Source organism: Opisthocomus hoazin, chromosome 4 (assembly GCF_030867145.1).
Source record: "Opisthocomus hoazin isolate bOpiHoa1 chromosome 4, bOpiHoa1.hap1, whole genome shotgun sequence".
In the NCBI taxonomy this organism is placed as follows: Eukaryota; Metazoa; Chordata; class Aves; order Opisthocomiformes; family Opisthocomidae; genus Opisthocomus; species Opisthocomus hoazin.
Genome location: NC_134417.1, coordinates 79,023,454 through 79,038,226, shown reverse-complemented (window position 1 = coordinate 79,038,226; position 14,773 = coordinate 79,023,454). Strand labels below are relative to the sequence as shown.

General features: G+C 41.8%; 1 protein-coding gene across 11 annotated transcripts in view; it reads left to right on the top strand.

Annotated features, from left to right (window-relative positions):
* Nucleotides 1–14,773, top strand: part of PARD3 (par-3 family cell polarity regulator) — a 471,104-nt gene that overhangs the window by 288,875 nt on the left and 167,456 nt on the right. For all 11 annotated transcript variants that reach the window (XM_075419691.1, XM_075419690.1, XM_075419689.1 and 8 more), the window contains 2 exons: nucleotides 165–335; nucleotides 10,705–10,855. In XM_075419691.1, coding sequence (XP_075275806.1) covers nucleotides 165–335; nucleotides 10,705–10,855 — 322 coding nt within the window. The remainder of the gene's footprint in view (nucleotides 1–164; nucleotides 336–10,704; nucleotides 10,856–14,773) is intronic.

The window sequence follows — 14,773 nt, the reverse complement described above, 5'->3', positions numbered from 1 at the left end:
ACGGCTGCAATGGAAGCTATTGCACTGGTGTTCATTTGGCTGAAAACTGTTGGGAGTAAGCATAGTTGCTTGATTATTTTTCTTTTGTTCTTTTCTTCTCGCTGTCAGACTAAACTTCTTTTGTGCATGTTTTATGTAACTGGCTATAATCTTTCCTTTTGCAGGATGGCAGGCTTCGAGTGAACGATCAACTAATAGCAGTAAATGGAGAATCCTTATTGGGCAAAACAAACCAAGATGCTATGGAAACCTTAAGGCGATCCATGTCCACTGAAGGAAATAAACGGGGAATGATTCAGCTTATTGTGGCGCGGCGAATAAGTAAATGCAATGAGGTAATAAGCTTTTGATATCGGGACTGAGAGTTTTCACTTCTAAGGTGTTTGTGTTTATAGGAGGTGTCATGTTTCCTCTGAGACCTGGAAAATAATATTTGAGAAGCTGAAGAAAGAGAGAATTAGAAAATGATCTGAATTTCGGTGTTAGACATGCTAACCATATTACCGATCAATAAAGTTTTTCTTTTGAGCATTTTCATCAATGAGTAACAGGAAACACTGAATAAAACTATATTGATTTTGTAATTGGATCCCACTGTTTACGTGATTTTTACTCTCTGAAGTTTTTTGTGGAGGTCTATTGAATCTTTCATTTATAGACTTAAACTGACTTGCTTCTTTGTCACTTTCAGTTTTTTTAATTAAGAGTAGAGCCCTTACATGACTGTATTTTATCTAAGCAATTAAAAGTTCCACGTAAAGATTCTGCAAAACTTGATGCAAATAATTCTGTTATTTTGGATTTTAAATATGTTGTGTCTTGGCCTTCATTGCAGAGAAGTATGAAGTACTGAATTCAAGGTGAAGTGGTGGTTCTGTCTCTGATATTATTTACAACTTCTGTCTCCTCCAGTGCAGTGTTAATGTGTTGGTGTTTTGAAACATATTCATGATTTCTAATCATATATCTTCTAGATTAGTGTAAATAATGCTATATAATAGGAACATGTGGGCATATGATGCTGAGAAGCACTGCAGATACTGTGGAGGAACTGAATCAGACTTCAGAATGATTTTGACAAATTGGAAAATTGCACTGAGTTAAACGGGGTGCAGCTGAATGGCCAGTCAGGGGAAGCATCTGTTCTTAAGACATCGAAAAGTCATTCTTTCATGCTTGTTAACATCAGTATGGTCTTATCAGGAGTGTTATATCTTGGGCATCATGCTTCAAAAATGATGTGCACAAATTGGTTTAGTACTGCTGATCCTGCCTAGGGGGAAAAGGAATGGTTTATGTTTTAATGGAGAAAATTGATCTTTAAAATTTCCAGTCCATAGTGTATTATAAAATCATGTTTGAAAAAGACACTGGCCTCTCTAAAAGTAATAAGCTCCTCTTGATGAAGGGCTTACACACTTCTTTAATACACACATACACACATGTTTATAAGTACACACCACTGGAAACCCAGCTTGGATGCGCACGGTTTCTCACTTGGTGTTGAAGGAATTTTGATCTTTTCTGTATTTGGTGATGTCCTGTTCTAGCCCTAATTCTGAACTTGGACCCCAGACTCTGTTTTGGAGACGGCTCTTTATTCCTACCCAATTTCAGGTGTATTTTAGATGTTACTACATAAGAAGGGTGAAATATTTTAGACTATTTCTGTGTTTAGTGTATTTTTTTCAAAAAGGATGCAGAAAATGTTCACTCTTCTCGTAGTGAAAGTCTGCTAGATCAAATGTATCAAGACGGTGTTTGTAAACATCATGGTGCAAATCCGGTAGCGATGGACCAAAGACGTTGATCCTTAAATCTGGTAGAAGGTTTGCTTGTTCGAGTTAGGAGCAGTTTGGTGTCCTACACCTGCTTGATGTTTAATGTGATTTATTTTGCAGAAATCACATGGCAGAAATGGCACAGCTCAGTCTACAGTGTATGTGCTCCGAGATGAAAGAACTGATGTTAGAACCATATTTTGCTAACACTGAAATGTATCTGTAGAGGGAGCAGGATGGGGAGCTGTGTCTGTCTGGGCCTACTTTACAGTTTTTTATGCATTTTCCCAGCTCCTTAATAAACTAGTGAGATGAGCCATAATGATTTGGGAAAGTGATGATATGCAATTATTGGTGTAGTGATCATCTGTACAAAATAATTTTTGTAACTATTTTTTCTCAGGAATTGTTGTTTTCATGACATTCATCCAAAGGAAATATGATGTCAGTAGTGTTTGTATATTTTAATATGATGAAAGCACAACTTGCATGGACATAAAGCTATTTACCTGCTGAGCTGGCTGCGTTCAAGAAGTCGGTTTCCTGGGAGTCTTGCAATGCCCAGACTTCAATAAAATGAAAAATGAGGAGAGAATTTTTTTCCTGGCATTTTGCAATTAAACCCTAGTTCCTTGTTGAAGAATTGGATGAATTTAAATTTTAGATATTATTAATCTGATATAATACTGACAAGTATAAATACCATAACAAATGCCAAAACATTTGCTATCTGTCTGTTAAAAAAACATCAGAAAGAACAAGAAAAACAAGCCTTTTTTTTTTTCCCCAGCTTAAAGTCCAGTAATTGTTTTGCATTTGCAAAATCAAACTGAGTTCTTCTGAAACAGAGAAGTAACCCAGTCTGCTTTTTTCTGCAGTTACATTGAGTTTGAATTGGATTTTAAGAAATTTAGTAGTGTGAATACTGTTCTTTTAGTTTTAATATTCATTTTCATAATCAGCCCTAAGAAATGGGAGGGGGGGGAGGAATTAATTTGACAGCACGGTTCTGCAGAGTGCCACTGCTCTGTGTTTCAATTCAGACCAGAATTCTGACGTGCGTTTTATATTTTGTTTGCTATCTTGAAGAGAGGATGGCTCAACCCCTGGTGTCCTGGGTTTGGAGAGGCAAGGGGCGGCCTTCGGTCTGCTGCAGAGCAGCTGTTTCTTTGTCAGAAAGTTTTCTTAGGCTTCAGAAGTCAAAGTGTACTTAACTGGAGCATGGAACTGTTTCAAAACTTTGTGAAATGACCTCTGATACTCCATTTTCATGCCAGCATTATTCTCATACAACTCCACTGGTTCTCATGGTATAGACTAAGCTTCCAAAGCAATTAGAGTAACAATACTAATTAACATAAACACTATGAGAGCGTTATCTTGTCTTCAGAGAGGTAGCAAGGAGATAATTTACATCATCAGCTCTTACATAACTGTAAACTCAAAAGAGACCACAACCTTCCCAGAAGGTAAAAAGTGTTTTTGTGCTGTTGTGGTTTTACTGAACTGAAGAGTAGCCTGTGGAATGTTCATTGACTCACCAGGAGACAGAGTATAATCCACCCAGGTTTTCAAGAGAATTATCTCGTAGTAAATATTGATACAAGCATGGAGCGTGCGGTAGTTACGAATGAACCCCAAGCCAAAACTGTGTATCTGACTTTTTCTCCTGTTTGCATTACGTCTACACAGAGTACAGTAATAGAGCTAATTCTGTAAGCTCTACTGCTACAAACCTTGCAAAGCTTTGCTTAACATCTCAGCCACTCCAGACAAAATCACACAGTGAATATTTGATGGATGCTGTTAGATTAGTGTAACAAAAACATTTAGTTTGGGATTTGGATATGTCTAAGGCTCCCTCTCCCCCTTTCAAAAGAGTTAAATATGCTGTTCAAATCTGTGTTTTCAGCTTTCAGCCTTGCCCTCTGTGATCAGCGTTGTATGCTAATTCTTCAACTTTCCTTTATAAGCACAGAAAGACTTAAAGGTACATTTCCAAAGTTGTGCAGACAGTGGCAAAAGTGGGAAGAATAGCAATGCTAGTGACTTAATATTCATGTACAGCCAGCATGTAACGCCTTAGTTTTCTGAAGACATGGCCATCAGCTTTTTGGATCTTGAACTTCAGGGTTGACATTTTTTTAATTGCAGAGTAGCCTAAGATTTAAGGAGAGACACTGGAGCTCCTTGCGCCGTGTTCTGTTAATTAGTGATATTATTATGATTAGCCTGTATGGGCAAACAGCTGCTGGCTGCATGGCCATAATGCGCACGCAGCGCTGAGGCGTGACTGTCAGGCCGGTCCCTGCAGCTGGCGGCAGTGTGTGCCGGTTCAAGAAAATAAAGGTAGTTGTTAGTCTTGAAATCCTGCTCTTTTCAGTCCTGCAACCTGGACAGCTTAGAGGGACAGACCGCCCGTCTGCCCTCTGCTCATATCACACGCAGGCAGCACTTGTCTGCCGTTGGGAGAGAGAGCATCACCATTTTCCTCAAAATGAGAGATTTCCAGGTGGGGTTTTTTCTGTCATCTCCCTTTTTTTGACAGAATTAAAGTCTTACCAAACGTGCCTGGAAAAAAGGTTTGTAAATAATTTGCAGATTCCCAGACTTCTTTCTGTATGCCCGTTCATTTTTGCTCCAGTTGCTGAGTTGAAAATTGAGCATACCATGAAGCAGAGACAGTCCGTATAAGGACCACATCAACTGTTTAAATAGACTGGTAGACAGATCAGCGAGACAGACTTTTCAAATGAGTAGTTTCGTTATTAAAGAAAGGAAAACAGGCAAACATCTATTTTTTTTCTGGCTTGTGCGGAAATATAAAACATTCAGCATTATTTTTCCCTGCATGCATTACCTAGTTATCTACTTCAAAATTGATAGGACAAGTTTGTTTTTTTTCTTTTTGTGCTAGATTAGTTTTGTGACGACCTTCTGCAGTTGTTTAACTATCAAAAAGGCTTTAGCATCTTCTCCAAACATGGTGATTTCACAGTTCACTCCCTTCTCCAAGTCATTGATAAAGCTGCTCATCAGCTGAAGCTGTTCCCAGCCCTGATCCCTGGGAGTACCTACAGCTGACTCTTCTCCACCCTGAAGACTGAGCTTTGTTTCCAATCCTTTAGCTAGATTTCAATCCAGAAAATGAAAACTTAGTTCAGGCCTATGAAAACTTCGTTTCTTTAACACCTTTGGTATGAAGCCTTGGTAAAGGCTTTTTGAAAATGCAAATACATCACATCTGATTCATTGCTTGAGTGCTTGAAGAGCTTACTGGCACCTTCGTGCAACTCCAGCATCCCGGTGAGGCAGGATTTCCCCATGGATATCTGCCTTCCCCATGGGCCCATGCCTGTCATGCTCAGTGATCTTATTCTTCATTGTAGATGCCACCATTTTATCCTGAAGGAGGTCTGTAGTTCCAAAGATCCCCTCTAGATACATAGGTAACCACCAGTCTGGCACCGTGGCCATTTGTAATAGTATGTTGAACCTTTTCGCCAGCAGTTAAGCAATTTCATGGTTGAGTCCCTTCAGGGCTTTTGGGAGAATGCGGACCAGCATGGGTGACTTGTTAACTTCTCACCTACTCATTTGATCTAAAGTTTCTGTGTATTTTCTTCTGTCTGATCACACTCCTCTCGTTTGCTGCAAAGAAGGGGGTTAGGTGTGGAAATCTCCCCAGTGTCTTCAGCAGTAAAGACTGAGGTGAAGAAATCGTTGAGCTTCCCTGATGCAGACTGGTCCCTCAGTAACCCTTTCACTCTTGCCGTCAAGGGGTCCAGCTGATGCCCTGTGTGCCTTCCTGTGTCTGATGCCCTTCGTGAACATGTTACCTTCAGTATGAGTAGCCTCTGAAGGGTGCTGCTTAAATTCTTCCTTCATTCTCTCAATTTCTTGGTGGGTTTTTTCAACAGTGGCACATTTTGCCTGAGCTTCTAATATGGGACCTGTTAATAGTCTCCTCTTAGGCCTCTGGTGGTCTTTTTGGTGCATGATTTTCAGTGTACTTAGGTAAACGTCCCAAGAAATAATGATAGTAAACGTCCCAGGAAATATTTTTAAAAGTTAGCTGTTGGGAAAGTATGTACATGGTTTTCTCTTTTGTAGAAGCTTGTGCCTTCTGTTCTGCCTTCTACCTGTCCCCGTGTATTTTGACTGACTTTTTTCTTCTTTATCTGTTTTCTATCCTTGGTATCAATTTACAAGCTCCCTCTTGGCCCAGGTTCCTCCCCGTACCCCGTAACCTACCATCTAACTGCATTTTGCAAAGCTGTGTGGGTTCCTTCCCAAAGTTCTGAAAGCATTTTTTGTCTTCTGCATGCCTTTTAACATTGTCAGAACAAGAATGCAGTATTTCTTAGAAACACAGCACGAATTTTACATTTACCAGTGCGTGATTGTGCATGGAAGCCAAACCTGTCCCTTTCACTGGCTGTTTACCTACATTTTCAGACCTTGCAACGTCTATCCCTAAAGCAGGATCCCAACTTTCGTGGTGACAAAGAAAACTGTATTTAATATTGGTAGTAGTATTGTAAAAGTATCTCTGTTGAAAAAGGAAGCTGAAGCATTTTGGATGTCTTAGCCACAGTGCACAGATATGAAAGGAAGAGGAAAGCCTGAAGAATAATTCTGTGTGACAGCAAGAGCTTCAGTACCCTGGATGCAGTGTAATATGTAGCACATTTGTGTAGTGACTTCTTTAAAATGCATAGTGCTTGCATACCAGTATTTGGATAATTTACTTTCTGAAGGGAAAGGGGAGTCTGATTATTATTTCTTTAAAAAAACAACAACAAAAAAAGCTTGTTTATGCTTTGAATATTTTGGCAATGTGCTTGTGCATAAACTTTTTTCATATTTATGTCCATAACTTCAGAGAGGATGGATGGTGGAGTTCAAGTAAAAAGGACTGCATGAGTTGTCCTTTTATCGTCTAGATAAGCAGCAGCTGGGCTGGTTAGTACAGACAGTGCTTTGGCAAACAGCTGGTTCTTATCTGAATGACAAAGGGCCAGGGCAGAGACCTTTTTTACTTAAAAATAAAAAATTCTTGTTTCTATTTTTACTTTTAAGAGAATGGAGAGAAAAGGAGCTACAGGCAATCCGTAGCATGTGAGGGTTTATTGCAATTTTATGAATGTGATCATTTATTATATATCGGTGCTAGGACCCAGAGGGGGAAGTCTCTCTTTTCAGCCTGCAGAAGAGAAGGCTCAGGGGGATCTCACCTATGTCTACCTGATGGGGGGAATAAAGAAGACCGATCCAGACTCTTCTCAGGGCTGCCCAGTGCCAGGAGAAGAAGCAGTGAGCACAAACTGAAATACAAGAAATTTCTTTAAACATAAGAAAAAAAATTTCTTCTGAGAGGGTGGTTCAACCATTGGCAAAGATTGCCCAGAGAGGTTGTGGAGTCTCTGTCCTTGGAGGTGTTCAGAACCCATCTAGACAAGGCACTGGGCAATCTGCTGTCTTGCTGACCTTGCGTTGAGCAAGAGGTCAGAAGAGATCATCTCCAGTGGTCCTGTCCAACCTCAGCAGATCTGTGACTCAGAACTGTTGCACCAAGAAGTGCTCCTGCGAGGGGCAGCTATTGGTACAAAATAGGGGCCAGTTGCTGCCTCACTTGCTTTCCTTGCCAGACCTTTAATGAAAGTCAGGAATGCGTGCATCTTTGTTTATATTACCTACTCTTTGTCAGCTAATCAAATTAAATTCTGCCGGACAGCACTGGTTCTGGGTAAGGGGAGGAACTGGAATGTGTGATTCAAGCTCTTTATTAGAAATGCGTCAGGAAGAACAAATCTTTATTTGAACTGCAGTCTTACTTTGGACTGTCGGTCTCTTTTTCTTGCCCACAGCACAGTTTCCAAATTCAATGTATTTTTTCTTACACAAACTTTCTGTTAACAATGTAAGGAAAAGACCTTTTGCTTATGAAAGCCAGTTGTGTAATTCCAGTCTAATTTTTGCTATTTTGTAAACAGCATTGTCTCTTTTGTAAAATATTTGTGTAATTGGCTGTTGATACCTTTGTTTAAACCCATCTTTTAAGATGCTAATTAGATACGGAAAAATTTTTCCCCGTTGAAATGATAAAATACAACCATCTAAACACAATGTTCTTGCTATTTCTTTTATTTACCTTGTACTTTACTGCTTTACCAGGAGTGAATTTCTATGTATTTCTCTGATTCAGAGCTTTCTTCTTGTCAGTATCTGTCTGAAAATCTCTTGAGACCTTCCTGCAAATGAGTTTGAAAGATGATGGGTTGTCACATAAAGAACAACTGTGCAATGTAGCTCAGTAAAAGCTGGACACTTGTTACATAAAGTCATCAATATAGAACTGGGAGAATAAATCCCAAAGCACTTTGATATTTTCACACCTTATTTAAAGGCAGTGAAATAAAGGTTCGTTTATCATTTAATGTGTTTATCATGCAAGTTTAAGCGCTCAAGCAATCTGATGTTGCTGTGTTTTTTTTTCTTACAGTGTTTAAGAATTTAAAATTTCTATTCTTTCTGAATTTGCCTTAGATTCCTTTATAACAGAGGCTACAAATATTGTTTAATTTACTTTTCAGTAAAGCTGTCAGTTGTAATCTGCAATTTAAAAAAACTAATAAAACAAATCCTCATTTCACAATTTAAACCTTATTGAGTCTAATTCACTTGCACTGCAAGTTTATTATTCTCCTGCAGCTTGACGTGCCTCCAATTGTAATTGTGTTGACCCTCTGATGCAGTAAATCTCCCCAGTGCTTATCAAACTGGGAGAGATAAGTCTACAATTTGGAACTTCATTAAATATCTCATTTATATTAAACAGATGATGGCTTTGAACAGAAATAATCATTTTTACGGACTCTGTGACCTCCCGCCCGTGGTCTCCTCAACTTTGCAATGCGGTGTTTTGTGGACCTCCCCCCCTCGGTGTACCGGGCGTTACGCCAGCGCCCGAGTGTCAGCAGTCGTTAGTCCATCGGGCTGGCTTCAGAGCCTCTGCCGTGGAGACTGCAACCGAGTGCTTTGTAGCCCTTGAAGCAGATTTTTAAAAATCTTTCGTAGCATGCATGTCTTAGTCATCTGGGGGTTGTGGGTAGAGTGATTAATAATGGACAGCTGTTTAAAGAAGAAAAAACAACCAACAAACATGTTGCTTGTTATTGTAATTCCTGAAACTATGAGCTATTCCTCTCATGCTCGTTTCGAGACCAGTCCTTGGAATAAGCATTCCCTGTTCCCAGTGGCTTCAAAGAGTTTGCAGCAAGCTCAGTATCTTACAGCGTCTGAATACATATAAAATATACGCTGTGGGATTTGTGTAAGACATTGCTCTTAAGTTTTAACTATACTCTTCAGTATGAAGAGGCGTGTTGATGAAAACCGCTAACACTTTGATGTGTGAGTTCATATGATTACCCTGCAAAACGCATCTGTTTTTCAATGTTTGTTTATTTTTTTAATAGAGCTGGATGCAGTTCGTGCTGTTGAGATGAAGTTGTTTAATGGGCGAAGCTCCCTTGGTAGCATTACCGAGCACCAGCAGGGTGCTGGAGCTCAGAGGGAGCCAGAGCTTTAGGGCCAGGGAGGCTGGGTGCTGCGAGGGCTGGGTGGTGGTGTGGGGAGTCTTCATCTCCACGGTGAATGGCTGGGTGCTGACAAATTTGACATCTGAGCTGACCAGCGAGCGCCTGGGCGCTTGCTCTCCTTGCTCCCAGGGGCTGTGTTGGCAGCGGAGCTGCCCGTGGCTAATGGAGGGCTAAACCCAGCTAGATGGTACCAAATGGTTTTCTTTCGTTGCCTCACACAGGGTTGCCTTCCACTGAGCTCTGACCCTCCGGGGCTCACCTAGGAGAAATTTTTTTCCTCTCTTCGAAAAACTGGAGGGACGTACACAAGAAAACAAGGGATGACGAGCTTTTGCTAGTGAAGGCAGAGCTGGGATGGTGCTCAGAGGAGCCTTCTGGCAGAAGGCAGCTGGGGTGGGGAGGCGGCCGTACATGTAGTCTTCTCTCGTGTGCAGGTGACCGAGCAGCCTGTCTCCATTGCTTCTTCCACCATCTACTACTTCTGCCTCTCCATGCCCCGAGGAGGGTGCTGGAACCATGGTGGGCAGGGACTGGCAGTGCCAAGGGGTGAGGGCTCTTGGGAGGGGGGGGGGGTAGGGGGGCACATCAGGCCTTGCCGGTTCTGGGTTTTGTGGCTCTGCCTGGATGCTGCGGCAGTGCCACGGATCAGGGAAGCTTCCAGACCAAACGAAGCACATGAGGTCTCTGTATCCTATGGACGGGAAAGGCAGCGCAAAGAGGTCATCATAAATAGAAAAAGAACTAAAGTAAAAGTTAATGCGAAGCCTGACTTCCTTTTTACTTTCCCTCCTAAACTACAAAACGTTTGAGTGTTTATGTATTGGTTACTAATATGCGTGGTGGGGCTTTCTGGGGGTTTCCATGATGATTACATTTGAAAGCAAATTGCAGCTCTTCAAAAAGCGCCAGCAGCCCCATTCCAAATGGAGTTCCTGCTCGGCGCTCCTGACGGGAGCCGTGTTCTGACAGGCTGTCAGTGTGGGGACGATGGCCCAGCTGTCTGCCCGGGAGTGCTGAAAAAAGCCCAAACTGTCTGTTTAAGAAATTGTCCAACGAAGAGACACCAAAATGCAGTGGGTTTTTTTCACCAATTTTCTCCTGAAGGATTTGAAATTTGACAGGGCACCGTGGGAGGTGCCCTGTAAAGTGGCTTAGAAAGTTGGTCATTAAGCAGAGCTGTCATTGCAAATTATATCTGGCCGGGGTGAGAAGCTCTAGCTCATTTGGTGCCCAGACAGGTGTAGGCCTTAGGCGAGTTGTTGCAGTTCCCCCATGCTGCTGAGCGGACCCCGGGTGCTAATTTTCCTCTCTCCGTGCAGCTGGAGTCGCCTGGGAGCCCCTCGGGGCCGGAGCTGCCCATAGAGACGCTGCTGGAGGACCGGGAGCGGAGGATTTCCCACTCCCTCTACGGCGGCATCGAGGGTCTCGCCGAGTCGCCCACGAGGAACACCGCGCTGGGTAGGATCATGGGTGAGTCGGATCGGCTCTGCTAATTGGGACATGGTTTTCTTCCTCTCTGATTCACTGAAGGCTGATTAATGTAATAATGCATGGGAGTCGGGGAGGTTCTGAGGATTGCACCGAGTTGGAGGTTGCACCAACCAACTTTAAACATACTTTAAAATGTTCCACGCAAGCCTTCTGGTTAGTTAATGTGAGAAAGTAAGTCAATAAATGGAATTATAAAGTGAATTGTGTATCCCATGGCAGATAATAGAACAAATGACAGGAGCATTTAAGATGGTTTTTCAGTATCTGATCTGGGGCAATAAATTATTGGCTGGTCTAGTCTCTATGTTGAGTCTTCATTCACATGAAAGTCAGTGACTCATGGGAACTAATAATTAATTTCAGCATTTCTTCTCTGTTTCAGTCATACTAAAGTACAAAAATAAATAAGGCAAACTTGCATCCGTTTATGCTTATTGCGGCATTTCATTAATTTGTTTGACTTTTTGCTTTGCAAGACACCAATTTTAAAACCTGGTAACTAATTTTGAGCATCCCTTGTGTAGGTTCTGTGCCGTACCATCTGCATGGCCCCAGTGGCTAATGAGGTTATTAGCAGTTGCTCTGCAGCAGCTCAGCTTCCCATGTACAGAGCTAGGTAATAAAGACTTGCCTTGCCACAGGAGTGGTTGGATTTACTGGCTAGGATGGGATTAGTTTGAAAGGATTTTCAAATTTAAACACAAAAAGCAGCTTGATGAAAATGGCACCTGACAGAAGACACGACGCTTGCTTGCTTGAGTTGCAAGTTTTAAACATGAGATGTGGCCATTAAATCTGGGACTTTTTTTAGTGTGCTTGACACACACAGACTATAGTGGAAGGTGCTGCTATAAACTTGATATGAAGTAAGGCTGAACTTAGTTTTTAATTCCTTGAGACTAATTTTCAGCCTTAGGAAATTAAAGTCCACCACTTAGGCTTTTGCTAGTCAACAGTTTGTGTATTTATTTCACTCCAGTTTGGGGATGTTTTTTTGTTTGCTCTTTTTTAAATTTAAAATTTTTGTATTTTGGGGTTTGCTTTTTCTTAGTGGCAGCAGAATAATACTGTTGTTAAACTCTCTGAAAATCCACAAGTTTGCTATTTAAGATATTTCATCAGTTAAGACTTTTGTCTTTTTTTTGTGCATTTGGACAACAGTAATTAGAAATAAATCATATTCTGTTCTATTGCGTTACATTTCATGCGACTCAGAGAAAAATTGTATGCCTGAGAATCAAGGAAGCATGAAATCTTTCACCTGAAGTCATATGCTCTTATAGAGAACATTTTAAAAAAACCCTATTTATTTGTTGAAAAATTAAAGGACTGATAAAATCATTTGAAGTCTTTAGCACTACCCTCCTGTAGAAGAGACTAGTTGTTGTGGTGTCAGGGCTTTAGAGAAAACATTTGCAAAGCACTAGTGTGCTTTTTCCATCAGTGTTGCAGAGGATTTACACACAGAGCTCATATAAGCGTTAACGAGTTATCGCTTAAACACCTTGTCCAGTGATGGGAGAAGAAACCCGGAGAGCGTCTGTGTGCATGACTGTCAGCAATGCAGCTTACTTCCACATCAAAGGAACGCAGAACTTGCCATGCTGAATCAAACTAGCACTTCATCACTCTCGTATCATCCCTTCAGCCGTAGCCAATAGCTGATTTTCAACAAAAGACAAAAAGCTCTTAAAATCTAATGCTTTTGGATACCTTTTCAATGTAGACGTAGGGGAGAAAAATCCATCCTACATTTGTAAGTGTTTTATAACCTGAAGTTGATGTTTTGATTTCCTCTGAATCATTGTTTTTCTGTATTGTTTTGAGGAACCAGGAACTATGTAGAAAATGGGTCGGTTGTGCTTAAATCCATTGATGCTATAGTTGGAAGCACATGGAAAATCAAATTGTGCCTGAACGTCATAGTAAAATGTAATCTAGTCCAGCGTAACTGAAAGCTGGTCTTGCCAGGACTGGGTCATTCCCTTCTGCAGTCACGGCAGCTTCACGGAGCTGTCATTTTTAAATCCCATTTTTAGGCAGCAGTCAGTTTTCCGATATGCTGCTTATGCCCCTGGCTGCCAAGAAAGCTAACGGGATCCTGGGATGCATTAGGAGGAATGTGGCCAGCAGGTCGAGGGAGGTTCTCCTTCCCCTCTACACTGCCCTGGTGAGGCCCCATCTGGAGTACTGTGTCCAGTTCTGGGCTCCCCAGTTCAAGAAAGATGAGGAGCTGCTGGAGAGATTCCAGCGGAGGGTTACGAGGATGGTGAGGGGAGTGGAGCATCTCTCCTACGAGGAGAGGCTGAGGGAGCTGGGCTTGTTCAGCCTGAAGAAGAGAAGGCTGCGAGGGGACCTAATATATGCTTACAAATATCTGAAGGGTGGGTGTCAGGAGGATGGGGCCAAACTCTTTTCAGTGGTGCCCAGCGACAGGACAAGGGGCAGTGGGCACAAACTGAAGCACAGGAAGTTCCGTCTGAACAGGAGGAAGAACTTCTTCCCTCTGAGGCTGACGGAGTCCTGGAACAGGCTGCCCAGGGAGGTTGTGGAGTCTCCTTCTCTGGAGATATTCAAGACCTGCCTGGACAAGGCCCTGTGCAGCCTGCTGTAGGTGACCCTGCTTCGGCAGGAGGGTTGGACTGGATGACCCACAGAGGTCCCTTCCAACCCCTGCCATTCTGTGATTCTGAATGGATCAGTACCACTAAGTTAAGACTGTAGTGTTTACAGTCGTTTGTGATGTTATTGCATGGATGCTTTCTTGCAGGAGTACAGTTGCCTGTTGGCAGAGCTGGGCACAGTTGCTTGTGCCAGAGTAGCTGAAATTTGTGAGACCCAGTCCTGTGTTGCGCAGTGGGCTTCCAATCCTGTTAGCATTGATAATGAGAAAAAACTCAGAACTGCTTTTATTTTCCTGAGAGCATATATGTGATGTTATATGAGTCTTCCAAAGCTTTTCCTTCTCTCTTGAAAATTGGCCTAAAAGCAAGGCTTAGTTCTAAGAACAGCCTGACTGAGGAGGAGCGGAGGTCTGCAGCTCCCCGTGCCAGTCCTCACCGCGAACACAAGCCCAAAGGAGTGCTGCATGCAGTGCTGATTCCCTGGAGCGCGCTCCCCGTGAAGAGGAGCCCTCTGACTTCGGGACTCTCTGAGTCACCTCACGGAGTCCTGTCTACCCCTCCGTGGATTTAACTACGTAAACTTTTAGTAGTCTCGGCACCTAGTGGTGAGGAGGTCACGGTTTGATTTCATGTGTGAAGAAGTAGGGCCTTCTGCTGCTTTTGCTATCGGATGAAATGGATGGATTTTGAGTTTTCTCCCTTCTGGATTTAGACTATTCAAAAGTGATAATCTAAAGGGCTGGAAAATGCCTGCTCTTTTCACTCCTTGCTTAAAGTTGGAGCAAGACTTTTAAGAGAGTTTTGTTTCTTTTAAATATATCTAGTGTAATTTTCAGGAAAGGTGTTTAAGACAATTTCCTCACTCTTTCAATCCGTAACTGACAGCAAGAACTGGTTGTCAGAGCCTTGCTGTGAGAGTACCAATAAAATACCAATTATGGAACAATTTAAATTATGTAAAATAATGTTTGCTTACTGCAAAAAGGCTACATGAATCTTTTAATGTTTCTGACAATTCTTATGTTGAGCTACTTTTCTAGATGATTATTTCTATTGTAGATTTTCTCATGCTTTTTCACTTGATAATATTTCACTGAAAATTTCTGATGGAGAGGAGATACCACTTTCTGTATTCAGGGAATGATATTTTTGTTTTGACGAGGTGTTTTTTTATTTATACAAATTGGGTCTTCTCTTCCAAGAAGTAGGTGGCTGTAATAAACTCTTATGTTTATTTGTTTATTTTTAATATTTTCAGGTTGCATGTTGTTAG